The following is a 25,164-nucleotide window of genomic DNA, read 5'->3' as shown; positions in this document are numbered from 1 at the left end:
CTCAGCGACACCCCCTGTTATGGGGAGCTCTGCAGGGCACTATAGCACCATGCTGTCACCCACTGCTGAGCAGAGCTGCACCAGACTTTGCTCTTGAACAAACACTTCCAGTGCATCAACAATTTTCTTTGCTAGTGACTCCCAAGCAGGGCAGGTACCACCAATCCTCTACTTCCCTTTCTCATTTGGCTTTTGAAAAAGCTATGATTCCTTCCAGTCTTTTTGGCACCTGCCTTTTATTGTCCTCCTCACTCACTGAGAACCCATCTCATTAAAAAAAAAAAAAAAAAAAAGAGAGAGGGAAAAAGAAAATCCTTTAATATAAATATTCCAAGTTTGGGAGAATATATGATTTTTTTTAATGAAATTTGTTAGTCATCATTTTAAAAACGGAAGTTCTTAAGGGGTGTTGATAGGAAGAACGTAAGTTTCTTCTGGATGATTTGTTTCTTTTTGATAGCAGATGTAGCGTGTCTTATTACAGTTGAATTTTATTTACACTATTAGTCAATCTAACTCAACACTAGCAGACCAAGGACAAGTTAGGACTGCTCAGGTCAACTGTTAGCAGTTAGCAGCACGTCCATCTCAATCTGGTCACAGGTTTCTTTATGTTCTAATTGCCAAGGGCCCCTATTCTCATTTGCTTGGATCACATCTGGGGTGTGTACAGAGGATGGGGAACAAAAGGTCACATTTATTTTATTTGGTGGGAACCTAATGCATGGTTTCTCCTGAGTAAAATGAGAAGAAAGCTGCTGGAACAGCTCATTCTTGATATAGTCAAAGCCTTTTCCTTTCTTTTCTCTCTCTCTCTCTCTCTCTCTCTCTCTCTCTCTCTCTCTCTCTCTTTCCCCTGAAGAGCAATGAATACACTAATGGGGCTGTTAACCAGTTAAATGCCTTTCTTCTCTTACTGGAAGGGTCTGGAAATTCAAGACCAAAGGAATCACACTACAAGGACAGTGGCACCACTGTGCTAAAAAATAGTTTCAAAAAAAGACGTCTGTCATGTTGAGAAGGAAAACATTAACACCTCTAAACCTTTAAAAGGCATCAGGCTGAATTGGGTGGCTGGACTAAGACTTGAAATGCGTTGCACTGAGTTGAATTATTTTCATACAATTAATAACAGAACAAAGAGTGTCAAGCATTTGATCACACTTTAAAAACAAAATGAGTTATTACCTATCCTTCTTCCTGCTCTTTGTCGTTCCCTCCATAGCATGCAGATATTCCCTAAAGAGGATTAAATCTTTCTGATATTTACAAAAACGTAGTTTAAAATTATCAAAACAGTACCTTTCAACATCAGCTAGTGAACATGCACGTTAATAATACTGCCTAATTTTGTGCCTGTGACAAAACTCTGGTTAAAATCAATCAAATGGGGAAAAGCCGCTTGGATGAAAATCAGCATCACCATTAATTTCCAGCCAGCATAGAATGGATGCAGCTAGAGAGAAAATATTTCACCATAGGAGTCTCCTGTGAAAAAAAATAAATGAGTAGGAATGGGCAAAGATGAAGGGCTCGATGATTAAAATGCTGATCTCTTTATCCTTCCTGTTTGCAAATAAGCTGTGGGAATCACCATCTTAACTAGACTTGTAGTTAAGTCAAAACACCACTCAGGCAGACACCCAAGAACAACCAACACTTCAGGACTAAAAGCATTGGCCGAGTCATGATTTTACCTGTTACATATCACTTCTAGCCACTCCTCCTGCCGCTCTTAAGCAAATAGGCTTTGTATTGGAAAATGTCATTCACCCATTTAGAAGGCCACCATTACATTTGGGCACACGAGGCACAAAAGTAGTAGCAAACAGGGGAGATACTTAATAAGGGCAGGCTGTCTCCAGGATTCATTGCCATTTCTCTGACAAAACGCAGGTGAACACATGCAAGTTTTGGAGCAGGGGAAATGCTGCTTGGAGAATCTCACTGCTTGCGGGCTTGTTCTAACTGGCTATCCACATTAGCCCCGTTTGTGGCAAGGAACAAACATGAGTTCTTCAGCCTGTGCTGATGTGACCTGCTGACAACCATGCCATTCACTCACGAGGGCTATCTGACCTTTTAATTGACATTAAACAGACTAAACATTGATTCTGTACAAGATGCATTCAAATAGCTCAACCAAGAGAGTAACTTTAAAAAAAATTATTGACATGAAAATGTGCTTTTTTTCATGAAACTGGGTGTAATTCTGTCTACGCACATCCCCAAAGCTAGTGTATCCATAATCTTTTGTTGGGATACTAAAAATACTTTTTCCACCCCTTTTTGAATCAAGTCACTTGGTAATGGGGCAACAGCGCGACACAGAGAACGCTAAGAGGACCAAACTGTTTGCAAACAAACTTTCATTATTCTAGTTCAATCTTTCACAAACATACTGTACAGAGTCTTATATGGTATAAAACAAAGGAAAACATCTCTGTCTATTCAATTTAACACAACACCAAAATAAAGCAAGTAAGACTTTGGGGAATTCAAAGGTACAAGAAAACAAAAATGGTTATTACTAATTCCTCAGCTTTTTACCGTAAACATTTGTCATTTAAAAGACATAGTGTTTAATAAGGTTTCGTTTGTACTGCAAGTACTTTTGGTCTTTCCTCACTGTAGAACAAATGAAGAATTAAATGAACCCCATAGAATCCTCTGAAGGAGATGAAAAGATAAAGCTCCTACACATCTAGCTTATCTTTAAAAATCTATTGTTTCTGAAATTTTCACAAATAAAAACACTGAATCCTCAACTAATGATGCTTATTTTTGGAAACAATAAATACTGTGAGGTACAATAAATCCTATAGGAATAATAACAACAGAAACATATTAACAGTTTCCTTTGGCAAATTTAACGGAAGTGAATGCTGATGTGAACATAGAAAAAATAATTACAAAACATATGAAAAATGGAAATGACATGAAAAATTAAAACAAAGGGGGTATTTCTAACTTTTAGACTGATGAGAAATGTTTGAGGCCATTAAATGCAGAAAAGAAATACATTCTCTTGAAATTATTGTATACTGTTTGACAAAATATTCCTTGTTTATCTTTTTTCTGTCCCCCTTCACTTAAAAAAAAAAAAGGAGACAACAAAACAGTCTGCAGTGCATACCCTAATGGTTTTGGCTGCAGACTGAACTTGAGTAAATACCATCATTTAGTCGTATGTTGTGGTAGCTGAGGCTGCCGATGTGGTTAACCAGCTCAGGCAACATGTGTAAACATCGGAAACAAAACAAAACAAAACAAAAAAAGGTTTGGAGTATCGTCTCCCCGCCTCCCCCCTTCTCACTCTCAATTGCTTGGTTTTAAGCTTGCTTTCATTTCTCTCTGACAAATCGTGTGGGGAAACACAAAACACTAAACAGTGAGAGAACCATGTTTTACATCCCCCCGCCCCCCCCCTCCCCCCGCCACCCCTGGCTTTTCAGAAAGGAGTGTTGCTCAGTTCAAGTTCAGCACGTGAGTAGGGCTTCTAAATACGGCTGCTGTCAAATGTCTTTTGATTTTGTCTGTCCAATGGGCCTGAATCATAGTACTGCTAGAGAACTTGCAACAAATTAGCCAGCTATACAACAGACCAGCCCAGGTCAGACTTTTTCTTTCTTTTCGAAAGGATAACAGTTAGGTCCTTGGAAATGAGTTTTCAACTCTTTTACTGTATTCAGCTTTGTTCCATAGTGAGTAATTTGGGCTTTTGTATCCTGAAATATTATCCTGCCTCTAAAGAATAAATGCCTTGGCTGTTTCACACCACATAATTTTGTTTTCCTTTTATATAACTTAACATAGAAGCAAGAAGGATGCAGTGTTGATTCTAATAACATTCGGCACTTGAAAGAATCACCAAGTGTTTTTTTTTTTTCTGAAAGCGGTTTTCTGGTGGCCGACAAATTGGCCTGTGGTTATGTTGAGTGACTAATTGTATTTTCTTTTCTGGAAACTTGTGCAAAGTTGGCAGTTTTGTGTTAACACTAATACTTTTGTTTGGCATTTGTGCCCTATACTGACCAGACCATTTTTATACAAGTGAATTTTTTTTTAAAAAAGACACTTACTTGAAGTATGGCAATAGTTTAAGGATAAAAAAGAAGCATGGATATTACACATCCCCTTGTAGTGTATGAAAAAAAGTGCATGACTGGATTTATGTACTAGTACAGGACATTTTAAAAAATCAGGTCTGTGCTGTAAAGCATGCCAGCACCTCTTTATCACTATATCTAGCAGGTAGTAAAAACAAGACCATGTTTAAAAAAAAAAAATGTGCATTAATGCTAACATAAATGAATAGAGCTAGCCAGCAAACTATTTTTTTCCTGCATATCTAACAGCTGGATGTAACTGTAAAAATTAAACAAAAGAGTTAAACAACATCAATACAATTGTTTTACATCGTTGGCCTCTCAAGGCTAAATATTTACAGGTGAATCTGCCATGCTTTAGTTGAAGATTCTCTCAAAACCTTAAAGTTCACAAAAGACAACTATTAAGAAGTTCCTTTTTTGTTTCTTTTTTTTTCCCTTTTATTTTTTTTTGCAGGCAACAGTCATGGGTACAACAAACTGTCTCTTTGGAGAGGACCCAGAATTATTATTCTGTCAAAATTTGGGCTAGTTGCACGCGTTATGTGTGTGTATGTGTGTTTAAAGGGTATTTTGTTTTTACCTCCAAATGAAAGATCCCACCCCTTTTCCAAAACTATAAAGGAAAAAACATTTCGAAAGCACCTAGTGTTTATCTTTTTATATCTAAAGAAAACTGTGTGTGTGTGTGTGTATGTGTGTGTGTGTGTGTGGATGTGGAGGCATACGTGTATACACACACGCGCACACACACACACTCCAGTACACAAGCACACACTGACTATGGCAGTTCAAATGTAGGCCGTCTGGTGAGAGCTGGCATCGGTAGTGTCCATTCTGAGACTAATCTACTGACGTAAAGGGAATGTTTTTGTGGAGATTAGGGTTCTGACTGTGCCGATTTCGGCTTCGCACAGAGGAAAACATCATATTGCAACCGGGGACTTTGCACTTGTGCATTTCTCGCAAATGCACCGTTTTGTAGTGCACTCTCAGGGTCCCCTTGTTGCTGTACATTTTGTGGCAAATGTTGCACATAATCCCACCATTGCTCCCGGACAAGCTGCTGAATATCAGAGACCCTGACACTTCAGCCCCTAGGCTGCCAGGGAGGGCCGGGGCCTCGGTCTTGTGTGCCGACTCCCCACTGTCACTCGCCCCGTCAAGGTCGTCGAGAAGAATCCCCTCGTCACTGCCCGCATCGGATTCTCTGGAGGAATGGATGCTGCTGCTGGACTGGAGGCTGGAGGTGGTGCTGAGGTCCAGGACCATGTAGTCCTCCGCCATGCCTCTCCCATACCCGTTCAGGTGGGAGTCTTCGGTCCCTGCGGGAGAGGCGGCGTCTTCCCTGACGTCGAGCCCCATGGGGTGCTGGGCTCCGTAGATCTTCATCAAAAATTCATCCCGGAGGTCCTTGCTAAGGGAGGGCTGCGATGAGTCCAGGCCCATATCATCGAGTTCTTTGGTCAACAGTTTACGATGCAGATTTATGTTGGCACTGTGTCTAGGAAAACAAGAGGGAAAGGGGGAGGGTGGGTGTGCAGGGAGCGGGGACGGGTGAGAAAAAGGAGAGCATTTTAAAATTGATTCAAGCTTTCGCAGGCATCAAATAAGCACATTCATTGCTAATTACACCATTATAAAAGCAAACATTCCCCTACATCCTCAGGATTTGGGGAGAAGTGGTGGTGGGAAGTGCAATAAGGGGAGCTTTTCATTAACATAATTTTTATAAGAGAGTAAAACTCTTCAATGGTAGGATGAATGCAAACCCAGGCACCTTTTTCTCATTGATTGTTCTGTTAGCTTTACTATACAGCAGCATCAGCTGCAGAGAATCTCATAGCAGAGATTTTAGAACATATATTAAGTAGGATAAAATAATGGGAACTTTTTGCTTGTCCAAACTGAATAATTTCAATTTACCTAAAAACAAAACCAAACCTGTATTCTACAGCAAACACTTTCTTTAGATGTATCAAAAGGATCCATCCTTTAAAAGAGTAAATGGTCCAATTTATACCGGGGTGCCCAAAAAATGTATACACATGACTTGTATTCATCTTTCTTTCGTTATCGGTATATATTGAGCATTACAATTTTAATATAGTTTTTTCCTTTCTTAAAATGTGTATACATATTTTTTGGCACCCTCTGTATTTAATTTCGCCTCTCACCTTCCTAAACTGCAAGTTTTAGGTAGGAAAAAAATATTAGCTTAATAGATTGGCAATTTGGAATAGGGTCACAGACTCTAACATAAATCCCTTTTCTCAGAATGATTTGGGATCAGCTAAATTTAATAGTAAAATACATTTATTTTCAGAAGTTGTTGCACTGTAGAGTTAAAAATGTTTTCATTAAGCAATTCAACGGTTAAAATTTAATTCTTTAAAACAAAAAGCTGGAAAACAGATACTGTTTTTTTAAAATAAAACCCACCCACCGTTTTGAAAAAATAAAAATCACACTAAACAACAGAGAAAACCCAAAGGGACAAAAAGAAAAAAAAAACAAACAAACTACACAATACCAAAAAAAAAAAAAAAAAAAAAATCAAGCACAATAATAACATACGGTCCCTGTATTTTAATGACTGGAATCCGTAGTTCTCAGACAAGCAAAACTTTGCTTGAGTAAAAAAAAGATAGGATTTCTCCCAGAGCATCCATAGGGCTGCCACGATTTATAAAGCTGATATGTTGTTATCCATCTGAAAGCACTGCCTTTGTATTTACATCCCCGTTTATTTTCAAAGTGCCCTTGGGCATATACCTCTCTCCACCTGCAAAGGCTCACTTGTTTGACAAGACCTCAATTGAAGGCTACCCTTCCAAAAAATAAACCAGTAAATAAATTACAGATGCATAAAAGCCTCTCAATAATGGCAGAAGCTCTGCATCTTGGAGAAGTAATTGTGATAATACACATGACCTAGAATGGCCAGTGTGAAGTTCTACAGATGATGAATATAAAGCATGGAAGACCCAAATGAGCCACCCATTTGGTGACAAGCCTCGCTAGTATAACTTAGAGGTGGTTGAGAGGTATGTGCCTCAGAGACAAGAAAGGTGAGAAAGACTTCTCCACCTTTCCACACAAGACAATATATATAGCACTCGGGGTTCAGGGGGAGAGGGCACAGCCCCCTCACAACTGCACTTAGGGAGGCTGAGCTTACCTTGTGATAATAAGATCAGCTTTCTAATCTTTTGCTAAATCGATCACAAAAGAAAGCAAGAATGAGAGACAGAGAGAGAAAAAGAGAGAAGAGAGAGAGAGAGAGAGAGAGAAAACAAATTCACATTCTAGACATCTGGTTTTTAAAAACTTAAACAATAAAATCGGGATTTAAAATGTTCTGATCACAAAATCATTTTCTGTCATAAGCGATCATCTCATACGCTGTCTTGATGATTTTCAGATCAGCCGCATAATCCAAAAATCATAAATAAAATTCAGAAAAACAAAATTCACAGCATCAGCATCACCCATAAATGAGTCCTACACAGATGCATGCAGTGTGCGGACATATGAATGATAAACAGAAGTTGTCCCCACGGCCCCTGCTCTGACACAGTTGCTCCTCATTTCCTTGGTGTCAGATGGCAGACAACTGAAAGAGCAGGTCGCTAAGCAGAGTGCAGGAAATGCCTACTGAGAAGTCTGTACCCTGACATGTGGGTATGACACCACCAGAATTATTATAAGAATGTGGAAATAGAGTTACACTATGGACTGTGACTGTTGATAAAACAATCTGCCAACCATAAGCAGCTCATGAAATCCTATCCCTCTCTATTTATTATTTTTAACACCCTTTCTGTTTTCGTAATTTCACGAGCACACATTTTGTGATGACTGCAATCTAGAACTCTGTATTGCTTCTCACACATCTGCAGTTACCACTTCCTAGATTCACTGCTGGGCAAACGGCAGCCAGATACACAGTAGTCACATCAAGACACACTGAATAAAGAATAAATTAAAATTGACAAAAGGACACACTGATCACCCAGATGGACACGTCTTTCCTAAAATGACTTGTGAAATTACACATCTCCACCGATATGTTACCAGGAAGAGATGTTTCTCTTCATTTCTCACTTACAGCAATAGAAATCTGTAATCTAATTAGATGATGTACCAGCCCTCAATATCTGTCAACCAAACGATGTGCAGAAATGTGTAGACCAGCTCTGGCACTCTGTTCAACAGTGTCCCTTTTCCGCTGTCAGCAGTACTGTTGGCCTCTGCTAATATAATTACATTGACTTTTATTCAATTAAGTGCCATCCTTCGCTTTTAAAAAAAAAAGCTCCTTTATCAATTGATTCAGGTGTAATGCAATAATAAAGATGAACTCATGGCAGTGCATTAGCTCTGCTGTTCATAACTTCAGTACACGGGTTCATTCATGGTAGTCGATTTCCATTATGCAACCACAGTTCAAGAGAATTGATTCTTTTATGTTCATTTCTTCATCTATTTCATTTTTGTTTAATAATCCTCCTAAATACTACATGCAAAACACTTGAAGTGGGGGTGGGAAGGATGGGCTGTGGAAAGCCTTCGGGTTACTCTCATGATAGTGGGCTTGGAGATTTTCTAACCAACGTACACAGTATTACGAGGATAGTAAGGGGAGAAGCAAGAGAAGGAGGGAAAGAACGACAAATTCTTTAGCGAGTACTGATCCTGTCCCTCATGAGGTTAGGTTCAGCCTCCACAGAAGCGACAAAAGGAGGGAACTGATTTCAACAAAGACCTACTGTCGGACTCTGGAATCAGTCAATCCAAATCATCAGCTTTTATAAAACACTGTCCTCATAAGGAGTGATACAAAGAACAAGGGTTGATAGCAACTTACAAGTGTATTTGGATCAGAAAACTGGAGAGATAAAAAGAAAGGGAAGATGGAAGAGATGTAGAAAGAACTCATGCCTACTGACTATCAGATGTACAGAGAAGAAGATCCTAAAACGAGAGGAAGACAGAGAGTGCTAGAAATAGGAAAGACCCCCTAGAAGAGGAAGCAATACATAAGTGTATGTAATAAGTGGGAGAAGGAATCCATGAAGGAACCAATTTTGAGAGAGAGAGAGAGAGAGAGAGAGAGAGAGAGAGAGAGAGAGAGAGAGAGAGAGAGAGAGAGGCTGTGGAAAGCCTTTCTAGAAAATAGACTCGGTGTTTTGACTATCTCCAGAAAAAAGGAATAATCATTAACAAATCTAGACTGTATTAGAACTCATATTTTATAGGAACATCAACAGTGTATGAAAGCTGTTTTTACTTGCTTTGATTCGGTAGGCAATAGCGGCATGCAGAGGCAAATTCTTCTCACAGGAAAAAAAAAATGACTGGGCTAGAGAGAGAAGATGAGTCCTAAGTAGAAAGGGTAAAGATGGGGTCTTACTAGGGATCTGGTCTGAATGAGCATAGTAGGACTTATTAAGAGAGTAGTCCACAAGTTAGCCCCAAGATGCTGACTTTTAAGAACACCAACTAAATCTGATTCAACCTCCAGCCTCCTGCAGTAAAGTAGACTGCTTTACACATAAGAGATACTTAAAAGTACATTTATTCGCTTTCAATCAATAATATGCATGAGTCTCAAGAAGCTTTTCCCAAAATACAATGTAGAAAGGAAAACAATGATCCCAAGATTGGGCAGCATTAACAGAAGACTATTCAAGCAAACACAGCGGTGACACGGCAGAGGGTTATTCTGACACCAGTGTGGTGTGTAAGCAAATGCTATATAATTAGGGCATGAAACAGTCCTATACTTTGGGCTATGCTTGGAATTACAAACGTTTCCTCTGACCCTCCACACTGTTTCCTGGACCTTCCATACTGTGAGCTTACCAAAATTCTCTTGAAGACTAAGATCACCCTTAAAAGCAAAAACTAATGAAGCCTACAGTATATAGGGAGGTCACAGTACCAAACTTAATTTTTGAAACGCGAAGTGGAAGTACTCTAACTGGACTAAAGCAGATTACCAGTCTTTTGCTGTTTGTAGATCAATGATATCTCAGTTGAAAAAAAAAAAAGAAGAAAACTCTACCACGCAACCACAGAAGACATGAAATTCATCAAACACAGTCAAATAAACGCAAGTGCCCTTTAGAGAGAAAGTACATCCTGACTCGAGCTTTCCTTTTCTTACATCTCTCTTTCCAAACTTGTTCCGATGCCCACTTCAACTTAATGCAATGTTTAACCCATAATAATGAAAATTAAAAACATCTAAAATAAAAAGTGTTTGGAGGTTTCAACTTTGAGATACAAGGAAGGAACTTTAAAAAAAGGAAGTCTCCTGCCCATATGAGATGACCAGAATACGGCAGCCAAAAGTGAATAGTGAATCAAGCTGTAAGTTACAAGGGAAGTCCAACACCTATCTCTTAATTCTTAATCAATCAAGTTTTGAACTAGCCTAAACTTAGTGAAATGAAACAAAATACTTGATAATTAATTGCAATGCCTCCAATGACAGTGGAATTCGGGCTCCATTTTGGATTCGTTTTTGCCTTTATTTTCTTGGTCACCTCTGTCACTCAACACACACACTCACATACTTCTGAAATTATATTGTCCAGAGTAATCTCAGTGATATTTACATAGCAAATGTGTGTATGTAAGTGTATATATATATATATATATATATATATATATATGTATATATATATATACATATATGTGTATGTATGTGTTTGTATGTGTGTGTGTATAGTGTGTGTGTGTGTGTGTGTGTGTGTGTGTGTGTACATGTATATATTTTATATGGGCACAGAGAGATAAATTTATACCCGATCTGGGAAAATACAGACGTCAGGTTTGAGTGTATTGTAGGATACTGAGTCAACACTCCTCCTGAACAGAAATGTAAATCTGCTATCCAAATCAACAGAAATGAAAAATTAAAACCTCATTAATTTTCTTTTTATCTGGACTGCTGTCACACTGTCTGTTGTCCTTAACTCCTCAAATTTTTATGTTACCATTTATTAATGGTAGGATGCTTACAGTCCTATGAATTAAATGGCATTTTTGATAGTAGACATTTTTACAAAACTAGTAGTTGTTCTATGGGTTATTATTGAAACATTCTCTCCAGAAGATTTGGAAACCATCCCTACCTCAGGAGAAAAATTCAATGCAAACTTCTAGTGAACAACAATCAAAACAAAAAAAAAACACCCTAAAATGTAAAGAAGTACATATTACATGAAAGCTATAAAAGCTAAGCAAATTCTTGCAAATTAAAAATATGAAATTCAGTCACTTCAATCCCTTTCAATATAAAACAAATCATCCATACTGGTCACGCAGACAGTTCCCTCTACATTCAAATTATTCACTTCAAGATAAGCTCCCACCAAACTCTTTAGGGGTTTAGCTAATTTACTGCACAGATACGGCACGTCTGTTGTAATAACAGGTAGGATGTATTGGGGTCGACCATTTATCAGAATTAGACTTCTTTTCTCAATTCACAGTGAATTATGCTGCCTGCATGACTCCCCTCTCTCAGAGCCTGCCATCCCCTTACGGCCCCTAATGTGGCAGGCAAACAAAATTGACAGTCTCATCTTGTCAACAAGGGGCGATTCTCCTGAGAAGCCATTTAACTTTGCAGAGGAAGCAATGTATTAATGTGCCTGTCCCAGGAATGTTAATCATCTTCAAGCTTCCGACCTCTCTTTGACGTGAACGAAATCACCAAATTTGTTTACTAAATGAATCGTAATATGCTAATAAGAAAGCATGACATATATGGAAAAGCCAAACAGATGGTTTGTTTACTCCACTTTGCAACTTTATAAATGTTGTAACTCTGAAGATGTGAGAATTATTGGTGTGTTGGCAGAGGCAAACATGTCTTTCGCATACTAAATCTGTTGCTACAGTTAGAAAACAATTTGTCATTGCTGTGGAATGCATAAAAAATGTTAATGTTGTGATCGCATTTGGGAAAGCAGATTGGTAGATGGGAAATGTGTATGCTGGACGCGTGGGTTAAGTGTAGTATTAATATCCACCAGCCCTGTTCCCTAACCATTTTCCTTTTGAGTTGTATCTGACATATCAAGGCTTCTCCAGGGTGCTGATTATTCAGTAGGTACCTGTTACACTGCACCGTGAGACACTGAGTGTTATCTACTGCGAACAGTACTGTGTTTTCACAGCATTTGGAAATTTTCTCAATCAGGCAGCTTATATGGTGCTCGGTTCACTATTTTGGGGTCCAAAAAAATCAAAGCCATGAATGCTGGCATCTTTTAAGGATTTAAATAAACCTGAGGTAAAATTTTTGAACTCTATATCTACCTTGTATGAAGTCATCATCAAGCCTCCCATCCCTTGATTTATAGTCTAACTGATATAGTTCAGAAGACCTATTTCCAAAATAACAAGAACAAGTTTCTCTCTTGATATTCAAAATTTTCTGCCGTTTTAAAACTTAGTTTTCTTTTCTAATGTGCAGAACATGGAACATCAATTCCTTTCTGACATCTTTTTCAAAGAAAATACTTCCTAGGACTAAATATGGAAAATGTTTTCTATCACTAAAATGGTTAATTTATGACCTTTTAAAAAGATAACGTTAGGGATGTATGAGTTCCCCAAGGGAGGGGACAGAATTTTGTAGACAATATTATTATTTAGCTATAGCCTTACCTAGAATTAATTCTATGTTGAAAAAGAAACTACTGAAGATATACATGAGCAAAAAAAAAAAATGCACAAAATCTAATTTATATCTTTGATTAAACAATGCTAAAACTGTCAGCTGAAACATGAAAACTTTAGTTAACCAACCATCAATGCTACTAAACATTTCGATTTTTAGAAACACTCAGGTGATTTTTGCGAAATTCTTTTTACTGTTCATTGCCACAAACATAGCTGAAGAAGCAGAATTTTGCTTCTTTCTCCCAGTAATCTCAACCTCTCCCAACTTCTTAGACCTCCGAACACACATCGAGACCACCACCCATCTTGTGGGATTTCCTGGTGTACCACTATGTCATGTTGAAATGTTTACCTGTCTGCAGAAGAGAAATGAGAGAGCAAAGTGATCTGCAGAAACCACTGAGTTCATCTTGTTGTCCAAGGATCACTTTGGAGTAAGAAACATTAGTGGCTATCCCAGCCTGGCGCTGAGATCTCATTTGAAACATCTCATTCCTGACCAACAAAGAAAATTTCAATAAAGTACTTTTACTGGTTTAACAACAGGGAGCTCCTGGGATTGTCAAAGTGCTAAGCCTTTTCCAAGGAGAGAAGAAATCAGCAGCTCAAATATAATTAACCTTCCATTCTCAATGCAAACTGCCACGCACAGGAGCTCTGCAGTCTATTAGCTAAGTCATAATGGCCAACAGCAGAAGCAAAATTGGTCAAAAACTTGGCTGCTGCTGTCATATTTTTGGAATTATGATTAATGGCACTAATAATGTGGATGATTACTGGTATGTGTATCTCCAGCAGTTTATCATATTGCTCTGGCTGCCTACGTCCACAATAAACAGGATGCTATCATTTACCTCTTTATTGAAGGCAATCCTTCTCTTTGAAAGAGCATATTCTAATTACTTCGTAATGTTTTATGTCTTAAACATTTTGCAGCTCTGGACCTTGCCAACTGCTTCGTGTCTACCATTGATTAATTACTGAATGTTTAATCAAAATTTAGAAACTAATGCAGTCATTTATGAGCTCACTACAGTGCCAAAGTAGTTAGGCTTTGCTCCCAAGTTTGGAGAGGGTTGGGTTCAAAATCAAATCCCAGCCATGCACGAGGATCCAAGAATTTCACCTTGGGTGCTCTGAGGTTGCCAATTCCATCTCTGCTGATGAATGGAAGGCAATCTAAGTACAGGGTAAACAGCAGCTTTACCTACCTTCTCCCCACTCGATTTCCCTTTCCTCTTCTCCCAGTTCCCTAATCCACAGAGCACCTCCCGTGGCTGCTTCTGAGAACAAGAAGGTCCTCGTGAATACCCATCATGAGAACATAGTTTTGAAGTGGTTAAACAAGTGAAAAATAATTTGCTGGGACAAATACATGAGTTTTTTTTTTTTTAATGTGGATTTTTTATGGTACTGTCATACAACCATTCACCGTTGAAGTTAAGTGTTTTTTTAATACCATTACTGAACTGCTGAAATGGATGCTAATATAGCTTGGAGTGCTAATGTCAAGTCCTGGTAATAAAAAAGACAGACTGCTGAATGAAATAATTTCAAGTAAAAAATAGAACAAAAGTGCTCTCTCTCTTGCTCTCCACTTTTATTGAATTGGGACTGACTGAGCCAATTGCTTTAGAAGTCTGTAAAACACAATTACTAGTGAGCGAACTGACCCACCAGTGCCCCCTCAGTGACAGAGCAGACTAAGGAGGCAGCAGAGTTAGAGCAGCTCCCCTCAGCTGGCCATCAGACCGAAGAGGCTTCCTTCTGAATGTCTGTTGTTCTCATTGCCTAAATCTGTCTCCTTGTACTTACAAAATCTTGTTATTTCCCATCAATGTGGTAAAATAACTTCATACATTACCTTCCAAGATAAAGATGTCTATTCTGGCAATTAAGGATGATCTGTCTTTTGATATTCTTATTTATGTGGGTGTTTATGTATAAACACACATATACATTATGTGGATGTATTTAGATTAGAACGTTAGCATAATTTTTGAATAGTGGGTAATAATTCAGATTGATAGACGCAATCGCAAAACTGAAGCATTGCTTGCATATGTTCAGTTAGCAACACTTGCCTTTTTTCTTTTTTTTTTTTTTCTGGAGGTAAAGTCAAAATAATTAGAGCAAGTAAGAAAAATAATTAAAGTAGAAGTGGGTAACATTTTTCCCCCTAGTTAATAAAAGGAGTAATAAACTCCATAAAGTACTAGAGTTAAGATCACTAACACTTCAGGCATAACAGCTTTTTACCAGGAATTTACAGCTCCTGTTTTAATTCAAGCAGCTTGCATTAGGACATAAAATCTAGGTATTTTTTCTTTTTTTTTTTTTCCAGTGTAGTTTTATGTTAAATAACTGAAGAAAACTTGTCCTTTCCTAAAAAGTATTCTTTCTTCCTCTTTCCTTAGCCTGCTTCTTGCTCACACATGCACACACACACAAACACATATCTTAGCACTCAAGAATCAGTTACTAACTCCCTTTTTTATGACATTGCAATTTTGGGGCACGTGTAAACTCTTTTCATATTCTGCCACATTCATTTATTTGAAGCTTGTGGGATTCTCACAGTAAAAACATTACATTATTTCTGAGGACTTTTAAAAGAGAAAAAACACTATCTCGCCCAATCTTCGCTATGAAATTTCAACAGAGAAAGCAAAGTCTCGCTTCTGAAGATCTCAAATGAATAATTATGTATAAAAAAGAGTCACCCGCAAAAAAGTCTATCAGAGTGTCAGATAGGTGGACCAGAGGGAGAAACCAGGAAGACGACCCTTTCAAAGGAGTGTCATCCTGAAAAACACCGCTTGTGCACTTGGTGTGTGTGTTCTGCTTTAAAGTCTATTTTTGCCTGAAATTTTCAGATAATGCTGGCAAGAGCAGTCGCTTGTTCCTTTCGAGGGAAGGGAAGAATAAGGAACATATAGAAGCATTATGTCTGTGCAACGGAAGTTATGTAGCCACAAGAGATTTAATGTAACTCCTATCGATAGAAATTTGTAAATATCTCTCTGTGTCATGGTAGGGAAGGCATTCGCCTGCCATTAAGCTTTGTTGTCTATTTAGTAGGCAGTTGGGTGGAAGTGACTGGTGTGGTTCTTGGAGTGGAGGAGTGAAAGGTCAGCAGAGGCTTAAATGAGCTTGTCTTACATCCAGCTGGGCCAGCAGGCAGTCATTAGGAAGATCGGGGGCCCACTTTAGGCTTGACAGAGTCTCTCCCTATGATACTAGGAGGCTGTTTTGCTCATTGCTCTTCCTCCAGTATATAAAAAGAACCCCAGAGACAGGAATGACACTGAAGTTTATCTTACTACCAAAGTTTTGCTTGAGGAGGGCACAACTAGCACTTACTCAGAAGGGGATTTATTTTGTTTGTTTGCCTGTGATGGAAAGTAATGGAGGTAAGTACAAAAGACCTATTGATCTGCTGGATCTATTGTGAAACCAAATAGAGTAACCGGGGAAAAATCTCTCTCCCTTAACGTTTAAAAGTCAGAGGACTGGCACAGTTTCACTTCATAAAAGAATTTTGGAAAAGGAGAGTTGCAGTTTGATTAGCAAAAATACAGGAAATGAAATAGATGGCTCATACCTTAAAATGTTCTCTTCTAGATGAGGGTAAGGGGGATCAAATATATGGTGATAGAAAGAGAACTGACTCTGAGTGGTGAACATACAATGTGATGTATAGATGATGTAGTATAGAATTGGACACTTGAAATCTATGTAACTTTACTAACAATTCTCACCGCAATAAACTTTAGTTAAAAAAGAAAATGTTCTCTTCTTGTATTTGGAGAGAATTAACGTACTGTATTTGACAGGTAATTATATTAGGGCAAATATACTAATAGTTATCTTGAATTGGTGCTAAGTGGCTCATGTCTTGGAGGTATTGCCTAGTGAAATCATGTGTATTTATTGAAAATCTCTCCTTAGAAAAGTTCTCTGTAAGTTTCCAAACATAGAGGATGATGGAAAAAATGGATGTTGTTGCTGAGGTGATAACAGGAGGCAGGTAGCATGTTTTTGCATCTTCACCTCTGTTGTTAATGTATGCGGTGGCTCATCAAAGGTAGCTCCTGTTAATTTATTCCTGCACACCTGTACAGGGCTGGAAGTCAGGTAATCAGACAAGCAAAAACTATACATCTCTGCTTTTGAGCTATAGCTACCCAGAGGCCTATATATGAACAAATTTAGTTCTGGAGACATCAGCAGGTTTTAATAAACCAAATACAGATGTCTTACTCCACACGAATCAAGAAGTTTACATGTTTAAATCTGGACTGATTTAACTAGTAAGGAGAAGGTTCACACTTGGCACCAATGGATGCCTCATATTTATTTATAAATCACCCTAAGCAAATATTATTTTGTTTTCAAATTTATTCAGGGGGCTGCATCATCTTTCCTACACCTTGCGGATCAAACATATATGCTTACATTTGATAAAATTTAAGACAAACTTCGGCAATTAGTGGCCGCTATTCTCAGAGGAAGAGAGAAACAAAGATGGTGAAACTCACAGAAGTTGAAAAACAGAGAGATGAGTATTTCTTTCTATGCGGACCATCTAGTTTCTGGTAGAAAGTCTTCATTGTAGTTGAGGGAGTTTTAAAATTCCCAATTACTAAAACCGATATACATAGATTTTAACATGTTAGCAAATGATAAGGAAGTTTAGGGAAGAGGACAGAGGGTGTCTGTTTGTTTATTTATTTTCTGAATTAAAACCAAAGGCAATTTATAAACGGGCTTTCCTTAAATACAGGCGATCCACAGCCCCTCAGCCCTCCTGAGGATCAAAACTCAAGACAAAGGATGAGAATATGACCAAAGGAAACCAGACCAAGCTAATTCTGACCATGACATCTGTCTTCAAGAAAATTTCCCTTACGAAGGCTAGGTTCTAGGCCAGTTAGTTATAACTTCTTCTTCCCAGGGAGCATTTCATGTGTGTACTTCAAAACTGAGGGCCGACTTCCTGTTCCCTGACACAATAGTATCTTAGTAGCAAAAAAAAAAAAAAAAAAAAAAAAAAAAAAAAAAAAATCATGGGATAAACCAGAAAGAAGAAGGGCGTTTAGAAACTTTCAGGACTAACACTACACAATGTCATCAGTATACACTTACATACTTTGGCAATCACCTTATAGTATCATAGTTCTTTACAGAGAAAACAAGTCACATTTCACGTCTATAACTCAGAATGAAAATTATTCTAATCGCCATCTATCTGCGGACTGGATGAACTGGATTTTGTGGTTATTAGCTTACTCTTTGTCTTTAGTGTGGAATGGTCCTCTCTGCTTTTGAATTTATTAAACTCAAACTCATTCACAACTGTATACAACAGAGTACCTTAAACACCGCTTAGAATACTCAGTCCTCACAGACCTTGTGTGTGCCCCCCTCTTTCTCTTCTCCCTTTCTGCTGACTTTAAGCAAAGAACATTCTTCCTGTTTCAGAAAACCTTCAACTTGATCTTATAAAATCTAGAAAGACCTGGAAATCTCTGTTAACCAGCTGCCAAATCTAAGACACAGTATTTAACATTTTTCTACTTTCATCTTATTAACATGCCTATCTAGAGACCAAAAATGTCACTCCCTTGTGTATAACCATCTTGGAAGAAGCCCAAGACGACCTGTGTATCACTCCTGTACGGTGTTCTGAGCCCAAAGACAAGAAGGCTTCTTCCATAAACAGAAGAACCAGGGTTATTCTGTTAGTTTTATCACAGGCATCCTAGAAACCCTTGCACACTTCAGCCCCCACTCAAAATCCCCTCTAAAGAGGCTTTATTTGCACAAGGAAGGCATTGTGGAGTCAAGGATGGATGAATCGAGGCTCTGGGGAGAGGAAAGAAATGGGCCTGAGGACAGCAGGCAAAGAAAGAAGGCAAAGGGTGGTTTCTGTTGGAAACCATCCTGATGGAAGGTCTGTTGGCTCCGAGAAAGCTAAGAAAACCTGCTTTAGCTTCATAGTGAACTGAAGAGGATAAAAGTAGGGACACAAAATTCCTGGGGTTCTCATGACTAATACAGTAAAAGTGAAGAGAAAGAGGAAGGTAAGTCTAAAGGTTAGATCGGAGATGTGATCCAAGAGGCTTTGTGAATAAGGAGGGTAAATTACAGGTCGACATTAGTGGATGAAATGACGATAAAAGGCTGAAGCGGGAATATAGTTATTTTGAGTCCACTCTGCTGAGACGCAGGAAGAGGCTGGTACCCCAATGGCATCACTATTTCTGGTTATTTGGTGGTAAATATACTTGGGTCATACATTAATTCAAGTCATAGACTCAACAAGGATGGACACTCATTCTTCTTTAAAAGATGTCAAAATTAAAGTACCAGAGTTTTTGTTATGCTTTTTAACCTGGGATCAAATTACTTGAGTATTCTTGAAAAGCAAAATTTCAAGTGAGAATCAAAAACTTTCTTTGTATAGTATTTTTTTCAATTTGCTTTTCTTCATTTATCATGTGTGACAAAACTCCAGAATTAAAAAGATTGGGTGTGATGTGATATTTTACCCAAATGAAATGTATCACCTATCTTGTGAGGTTTGCCATCTCCTATGTGACTAAACACACATGGGAGATACCAGTACTATCCTTCCCACCTGGAATATCTTGGTTATCCTAGATACTGGTCTAAATTCCCATATGGCTGGTCACCCGCCAAGTTCCCAATCCTTAGAATGAAAATGGAGATTGAAATATTCACCTATCAATAAATATTGTTTCCTTAGACAAAACATCCTCTCAACAGTACCTGCTTATGCCCTAGGACATAAAAACACAAGTGACATAAATGAAAGCACCAAGCTTCGGGTGTTATAGCCTTTTGGTCCCAGAGTCATTTATTCCAGTGTTATGACTTGCAGTATTTTCAGCAAACCAACTAAAACTGTGATAGGAATTCATGCAAATAAGCGTAGATTTTGGCTTGTCTTCAAACACTCCATTTCCATAAATATTTTATGCAGGTTTTCATGAGTCTTTTATTTTTGTTAAAAAAAATCCAATGCATTAACCTCATTATCACAAGTGCACTATTTCAAATTTAAAAGAATGAATATTACTCACAAACTTAGGGAGGGAGAGGTTGGATGTAGTATTATATTTTATTATTCAAAATATAGCTATCTTATCTGCCATATTCTGGGACTGTCAATGATAAAACTGAAAAGAACTTTGTGACTATCAACCATTTTTTATAGAAAAATGTAAATGGGAGTGGGGGAGAGGGGTTTAGGGAGGGGACATTTTTAAGAGGATAGATTTCTCTTCAAAGCAATATTTGAGTTGTATAAAGAAAGGCACTTATTTTTCTCAGAAATTTTGCTTTTCATGGACTGGGCCCCTTGCACTATACTTCAAAATAATGGGAAACATTTAAAAAAAAAAAACTTTTAGGTTAAAAAAGACTAATCTTTTAAATATGAAGACAAAACAGAGTATTCTAGAAGGAAGTCACTATTTTTCTGCAGTACTTATATGTTACTTTCTCCAAGAACTCTCCATAATTGATAAGCATTAGAATTTGGGTGGTGGCTATTTGGAAAATTCCTAATTAACTTTGTTTTCTTCTGCATATATTGATTTTTACCACGTAATAAAATTTTCTCCATAAAATACTTTTTAAAGACCATGTAAAACCAAAAAAAACACATCCAACATAACAGGAAGAATTAACTGGTGTGTGACTCTAGCTGGGCTTGTGTATTATGTAAAGGGTCTGCTCACAAGCTCATCTCCCCAAGTGTAGGACGACTGTGGTACCCCACCACTGACCACCTTGACACATTCCATTTCTATTACATTTTCTTTAGGACTGAAAAAGAACATTGTAGGTTTAGGACCAGCTGCTTCTGTTTAAGCCCAACTGTTTCAGAGCTGCAGCTACATAACTAAGGTGTGATGTCATCTGAAGGCTGGACAGAATATATTCTAAGTAATCCTAAAAGTATATGCATGCCTCCCCTCCTGTGCATAATTGCCATGATAGATAGCGTCTACATTTTAGAGATGTGCTTAAAGACACTGTGCAGGTAAAACAAAGAAAACCCACACCGCCATACCATCTCCCCATATTAGCAATTGCTTTGGTCCCATGTTCTTCGGATAGTTTCATGACTCTTAAAGAATTCAAGGACATACTAAATACTCATGTAAGAATGATAACATTTCTGGTTATACCTACGGAGATGCAGGCTGTCTCGATGTCCTGGACCTATGGTTCTTTCCATCCGTAAATTTCTGTTTCTATATTGGATAAATATGTGTGTATGAAGATAATATATTGATTTAATTAAAAAGCCACAAGGCAAAGCAGAAATACCTACAACAGAAGCTGCGGCTTCTACGTGAAGGTTCATGGGGAAGCAGGGCACTGTGTACATACTTCACTGAGTCACACACCTCAATGCATGGAAACACATACACACACACATACACAGAGCACAGAGAAAAATGGCGTGCATTACTGGGTAAGATGGCATATGATTCTGCATGCTTAATCATGACAAGCACCAACTGCAACAATCCTTCATGAGCATGGCAGCTTGGTTATCTCGTGGTCACTGAGGACAATCTTTACAGTGCATCCAAAACATCCGAGTTGGATTTTTCTAATGTTAAAGTCCAACAAGACTGGCACCCTCCACCCCCAGCAGGAGCAGCCAATGGACATTTACTGACCTGTCTCTGCTTCGGCGAGAGGGGAAGGCAGCATTACAGCCAGCCACTGTGCAGACGTGCATCTCTTTTAAGTGAACGTTCCTGTAGTGAAGCTTCACGCTGTAGGAGCTTTTGAAACTCTTCTTGCACACATAACAGATTTTGGGATCTGGGCTAGAACACAGGTCCCCATCTGGGGAGAACTTTTGAGGGCTGCCGTAATTCAGAGACGATGCAAAACTTTCGTGCAGGGCTGCCATGCTGGCTCCCCCACCGTTGTACAGTCCGTACTGGCTCATGTAAAACATGTCGTAAGTGGGATCTGTAAATTCTTCCTTCACCTTGATGACGTCCTGGTGAGAGGGCTCGCTGTGGTTCTCGCCGGGCCTCTCACTACTCATCAGGACTTTCTCGCTCACTTCACTGTGCAGATGCTCATCCCCTTCCATGGACTCCTCCCCTAGTTTGGGCTCCGAAGACTCAGACTCGTTCTCATAGTCCCGCTCGGGTTCTTGGTCTTCAGAAGTCATGCTGTCGGCCCTTCTTATTTCAGTCCGTGAAATGCACCGGGACCTGCTATGCTTGGAAAAGTCCTTCACCGACATGCCTGGACTCATCTCCTCTTGGGAGTGGCAATGATTGTCATGGCTCACGTCGTTGACCACGGCGCCAGCGTCATTGGGGTCATCGTCTTCATCGTCAAACTCGTCAGCGGTGTCAATAATTTCCTTCTCGATCTTCACAGGCATGCTGGACTTCCTGGGCTTCTTCTTAGGGGCCAGGTCGGCACTGGGCTCATGAGCGGCCATCATCACGACTGGCACTGCTGGCTCAGAGGGTGGTGCGGGGTGTTGCTCCATGGTCCCACTGGTCGGGATGATGGGACTAGTCGGGAGAGAGGTGGGAGGACTCACCATTTCCCCCGGATTGAGTAAACTTCTATAAAACGGAGGGACTGGCTGGACAGTCTTCAGCCCAGAAAACACCAGCTGGCTAGGGAGAGGACTTTGTAAGACGGGTTCTAGCGGGGGAGTGGTAAAACCCATTGGGGGCCGGCCAGGGCTGGTGAGTGTGAGATTCGATTTTGTACTTGCTATGACGGGGGTAGCAGCTCCTGATGTGGCCCGAATTAAATCTTTGTCTCGGTTATTCCTTAGCATGGGCATGTGAAGGCGAGGGTTAGGGTTTGCGCTGTGGCGGTTACGGCTTCGGAGGGAGCTAAAGACCATGTTGCAACCTTCGATGGTACACCGATGTTTGATCTTCAGGTGAACGGCATTATAATGAATTTTGAGAGTACCTTTATCATAGAACGTCTTCCCGCATGCGTTACAGAACACTCTTCCTTTCCTAGAGGCTGACCCCATCCTTCTCATCCGGTGAATCCGGAATGAGCTTTTCGGGTGTTCCGTTTTGGTCAGATCACTGACTGGGGCAGAATTCTGAATAGGGGACACGCAGGCTGGCTCGGTTTTGGGCTCCACGTTAGTAATGCTGGTCAGGGCGTTTCTATTGGGCGTCTGATCGTTCTTGTAAGGTGTAGGAGATACTTCAGATTCACTGCTCTCATTGTATTCATTCTGGGTTGAAAGGCTCGGTTCCCGCAGCCTCAGTCCTGGTTGCTCTAACAAGAGCCCGTTTGGAGGCAATCCTAGCAGTGGGGCTGAGACCGGATTTATGTACTGGAATGGAAGCAGAAACGCAAGGCTGTTGGGGATGTTTTCAAAGTGATGAATGCTGGAAGGGTTGCTGTTCTCTAGGTGAGCAAGGAGGCTGGGACTCCTGGTGCGATTATTGCTCTCAATGAAAGTCCTGATGTCTGAGTCTGTCTTTGAAGATGGTACCGCCACGGCCTGCCCTTCTTTCTCCTGAATTGCCATCAGCTCTACAATGGATTTGGTTTCTCCAAACCGCAGAAACTGCTGAAGGGTGATGATTTCCTCTTCTCGAGACATGATGGCCCAGCGGTCCAGCACCTTGCCGGCAGCATCCTAGAGGCCACATCAAAGAAACAACAAAGACAAACACAAAAACTTATTGATTGTGCATAATTATTCATTGCAACTGAAGGTGCTCTGTCTGCTCGTGAAACACTGAGAGCGAGAGCAGAAAACAACATGCAAACACTGTTAATAAAAGTCGACCCACAAAGCAAACTTTTCTGCCATGCAAATGTAGTAATTAGAGTCACAGTTAGAGAAACAGATTGAGTTTAATAATGTCAAAACAAACAAAATGTAGACCACTGGGGCTCTGTGAGCTAAAATGCCTTTACTATTGCTATTTTAACAACAATGGTCTATGTACTATGCGACTATTTAGCATACATTAGTACAAGATGTGAACTCTTACTGTGCAAGCCAGTATAAATGCAAAAAAATGGTACTTTAATTCTTATTAAACAATGACACCATAGGAAGGAATTAAGTACATTTTGCGAATTTTACTTCTTCAACCTAAGCAGACATGACACTGATCCAATGATGAAAATTCTTTTAAATAGGAGCTATAACATGATTTTCTAAGTCAAAAAGATGAGTAAAGTAGCATTACCTTCTCTACCCCCATTACTAAGCCGTATTTTAATTTTTCTAATGGCTATATTCTAGTGTCATTTAATAGTGGGCAATTTCATAAGGTAGAGTAAGGGAAAACAGTAATTGTACTTCTCCAGAAAATTGATTGTAATCCTATGATTCAAAGTTTGAGTTAGACTTAAAGTATTTGACTTTTATGATCTTGTTATATATGACAGTTACAGATATTTAGAAAGTAAACACGTGATGGATTTAGATAGAATAAAGGTGTAAAAATGTTGTCTCTTAACATCCTCCTCTGATAGCAAAGGGAGCCCACAGAGAATACACATCAGTAATCACCAGACTATGTGTTGTTAAATATACATTAAAAAGCATTTCATACTTTCATTTTTGCTAGTAACTATGAGATTTGCCTCGAGGTAGAACTTAAAAACCCTGCAATGCAATGTCAGGCAATCCATTTCAGGACGGATTGAGAGAAATCTATTCAAACACTTAAATAATGACTCCATCATTTTCTAGGGCCCAGCTTCCTCCCACCAGGACAAGACACTTTGCAACCTTCTGTGAATGACACTTGTTCCAACCCAGACCACCAATTTAAGAAAGCATAAAATCTTAAAAATCAGAAAGATACTTATTAATTACAAAGAGAAAAATGATACCTTTGCAATGGCGAAACCTAGCAGACACCCCCTTACCCAAGGGATCCACGTTAGTAAGACCAGTGGGCAGTACTGTCACGTACCTACTCACAGACGTACTGAGAGGGCACCTCGTTCCTTGTGTGGGATTCTTGTAAAACATTTACAACACGAGAACACATCAAACAAACCCAAATGGAAAGGCATTCTACAAAATAGGGGCTAACATTTTTCAAAATGTAAAGTCAGGAAAGAATTTTTAAAAAGGATCAAAGAATACTTATAGGTTGGAGGAAACGAAGGAAATGAGACATATAAACATAATGTGAAATCCTAGAGACCCTAGCTCAGAAAAAGGACATTAGTGGGGAGAGTGGTAAAATTTGAATAGAGTCTGTAGATCAGTTAATAATATGGCATCAATCTTAATTTCTTGGTTTCAACAAATGCACTATGCTTATGTTGG

The 25,164-nt window shown here is 39.1% G+C and overlaps 1 protein-coding gene across 8 annotated transcripts in view; it reads right to left on the bottom strand.

Annotated features, from left to right (window-relative positions):
* Nucleotides 1–3,439: 3,439 nt before the first annotated feature.
* BNC2 (basonuclin 2) overlaps nucleotides 3,440–25,164 on the bottom strand; it is a 407,820-nt gene continuing 386,095 nt past the window's right edge. For 4 of the 8 annotated variants that reach the window (XM_033121982.1, XM_033121985.1, XM_033121989.1 and 1 more), the window contains 3 exons: nucleotides 21,536–23,505; nucleotides 21,035–21,100; nucleotides 3,440–5,613 (listed from right to left, as the gene is read on the bottom strand). In XM_033121982.1, coding sequence (XP_032977873.1) covers nucleotides 4,953–5,613; nucleotides 21,035–21,100; nucleotides 21,536–23,505 — 2,697 coding nt within the window. In that variant the 3' untranslated portion in view covers nucleotides 3,440–4,952. Of the gene's footprint in view, nucleotides 5,614–7,290; nucleotides 7,325–21,034; nucleotides 21,101–21,535; nucleotides 23,506–25,164 lie in introns of all 8 variants that reach the window. The other 4 variants (XM_033121983.1, XM_033121987.1, XM_033121990.1 and 1 more) reach the window with 3 other exon arrangements.

The sequence above is a fragment of the Rhinolophus ferrumequinum genome, chromosome 12 (genome assembly GCF_004115265.2).
Source record: "Rhinolophus ferrumequinum isolate MPI-CBG mRhiFer1 chromosome 12, mRhiFer1_v1.p, whole genome shotgun sequence".
Lineage (NCBI taxonomy): Eukaryota > Metazoa > Chordata > Mammalia > Chiroptera > Rhinolophidae > Rhinolophus > Rhinolophus ferrumequinum.
This window is presented reverse-complemented; position numbering and strand designations above follow the sequence as displayed.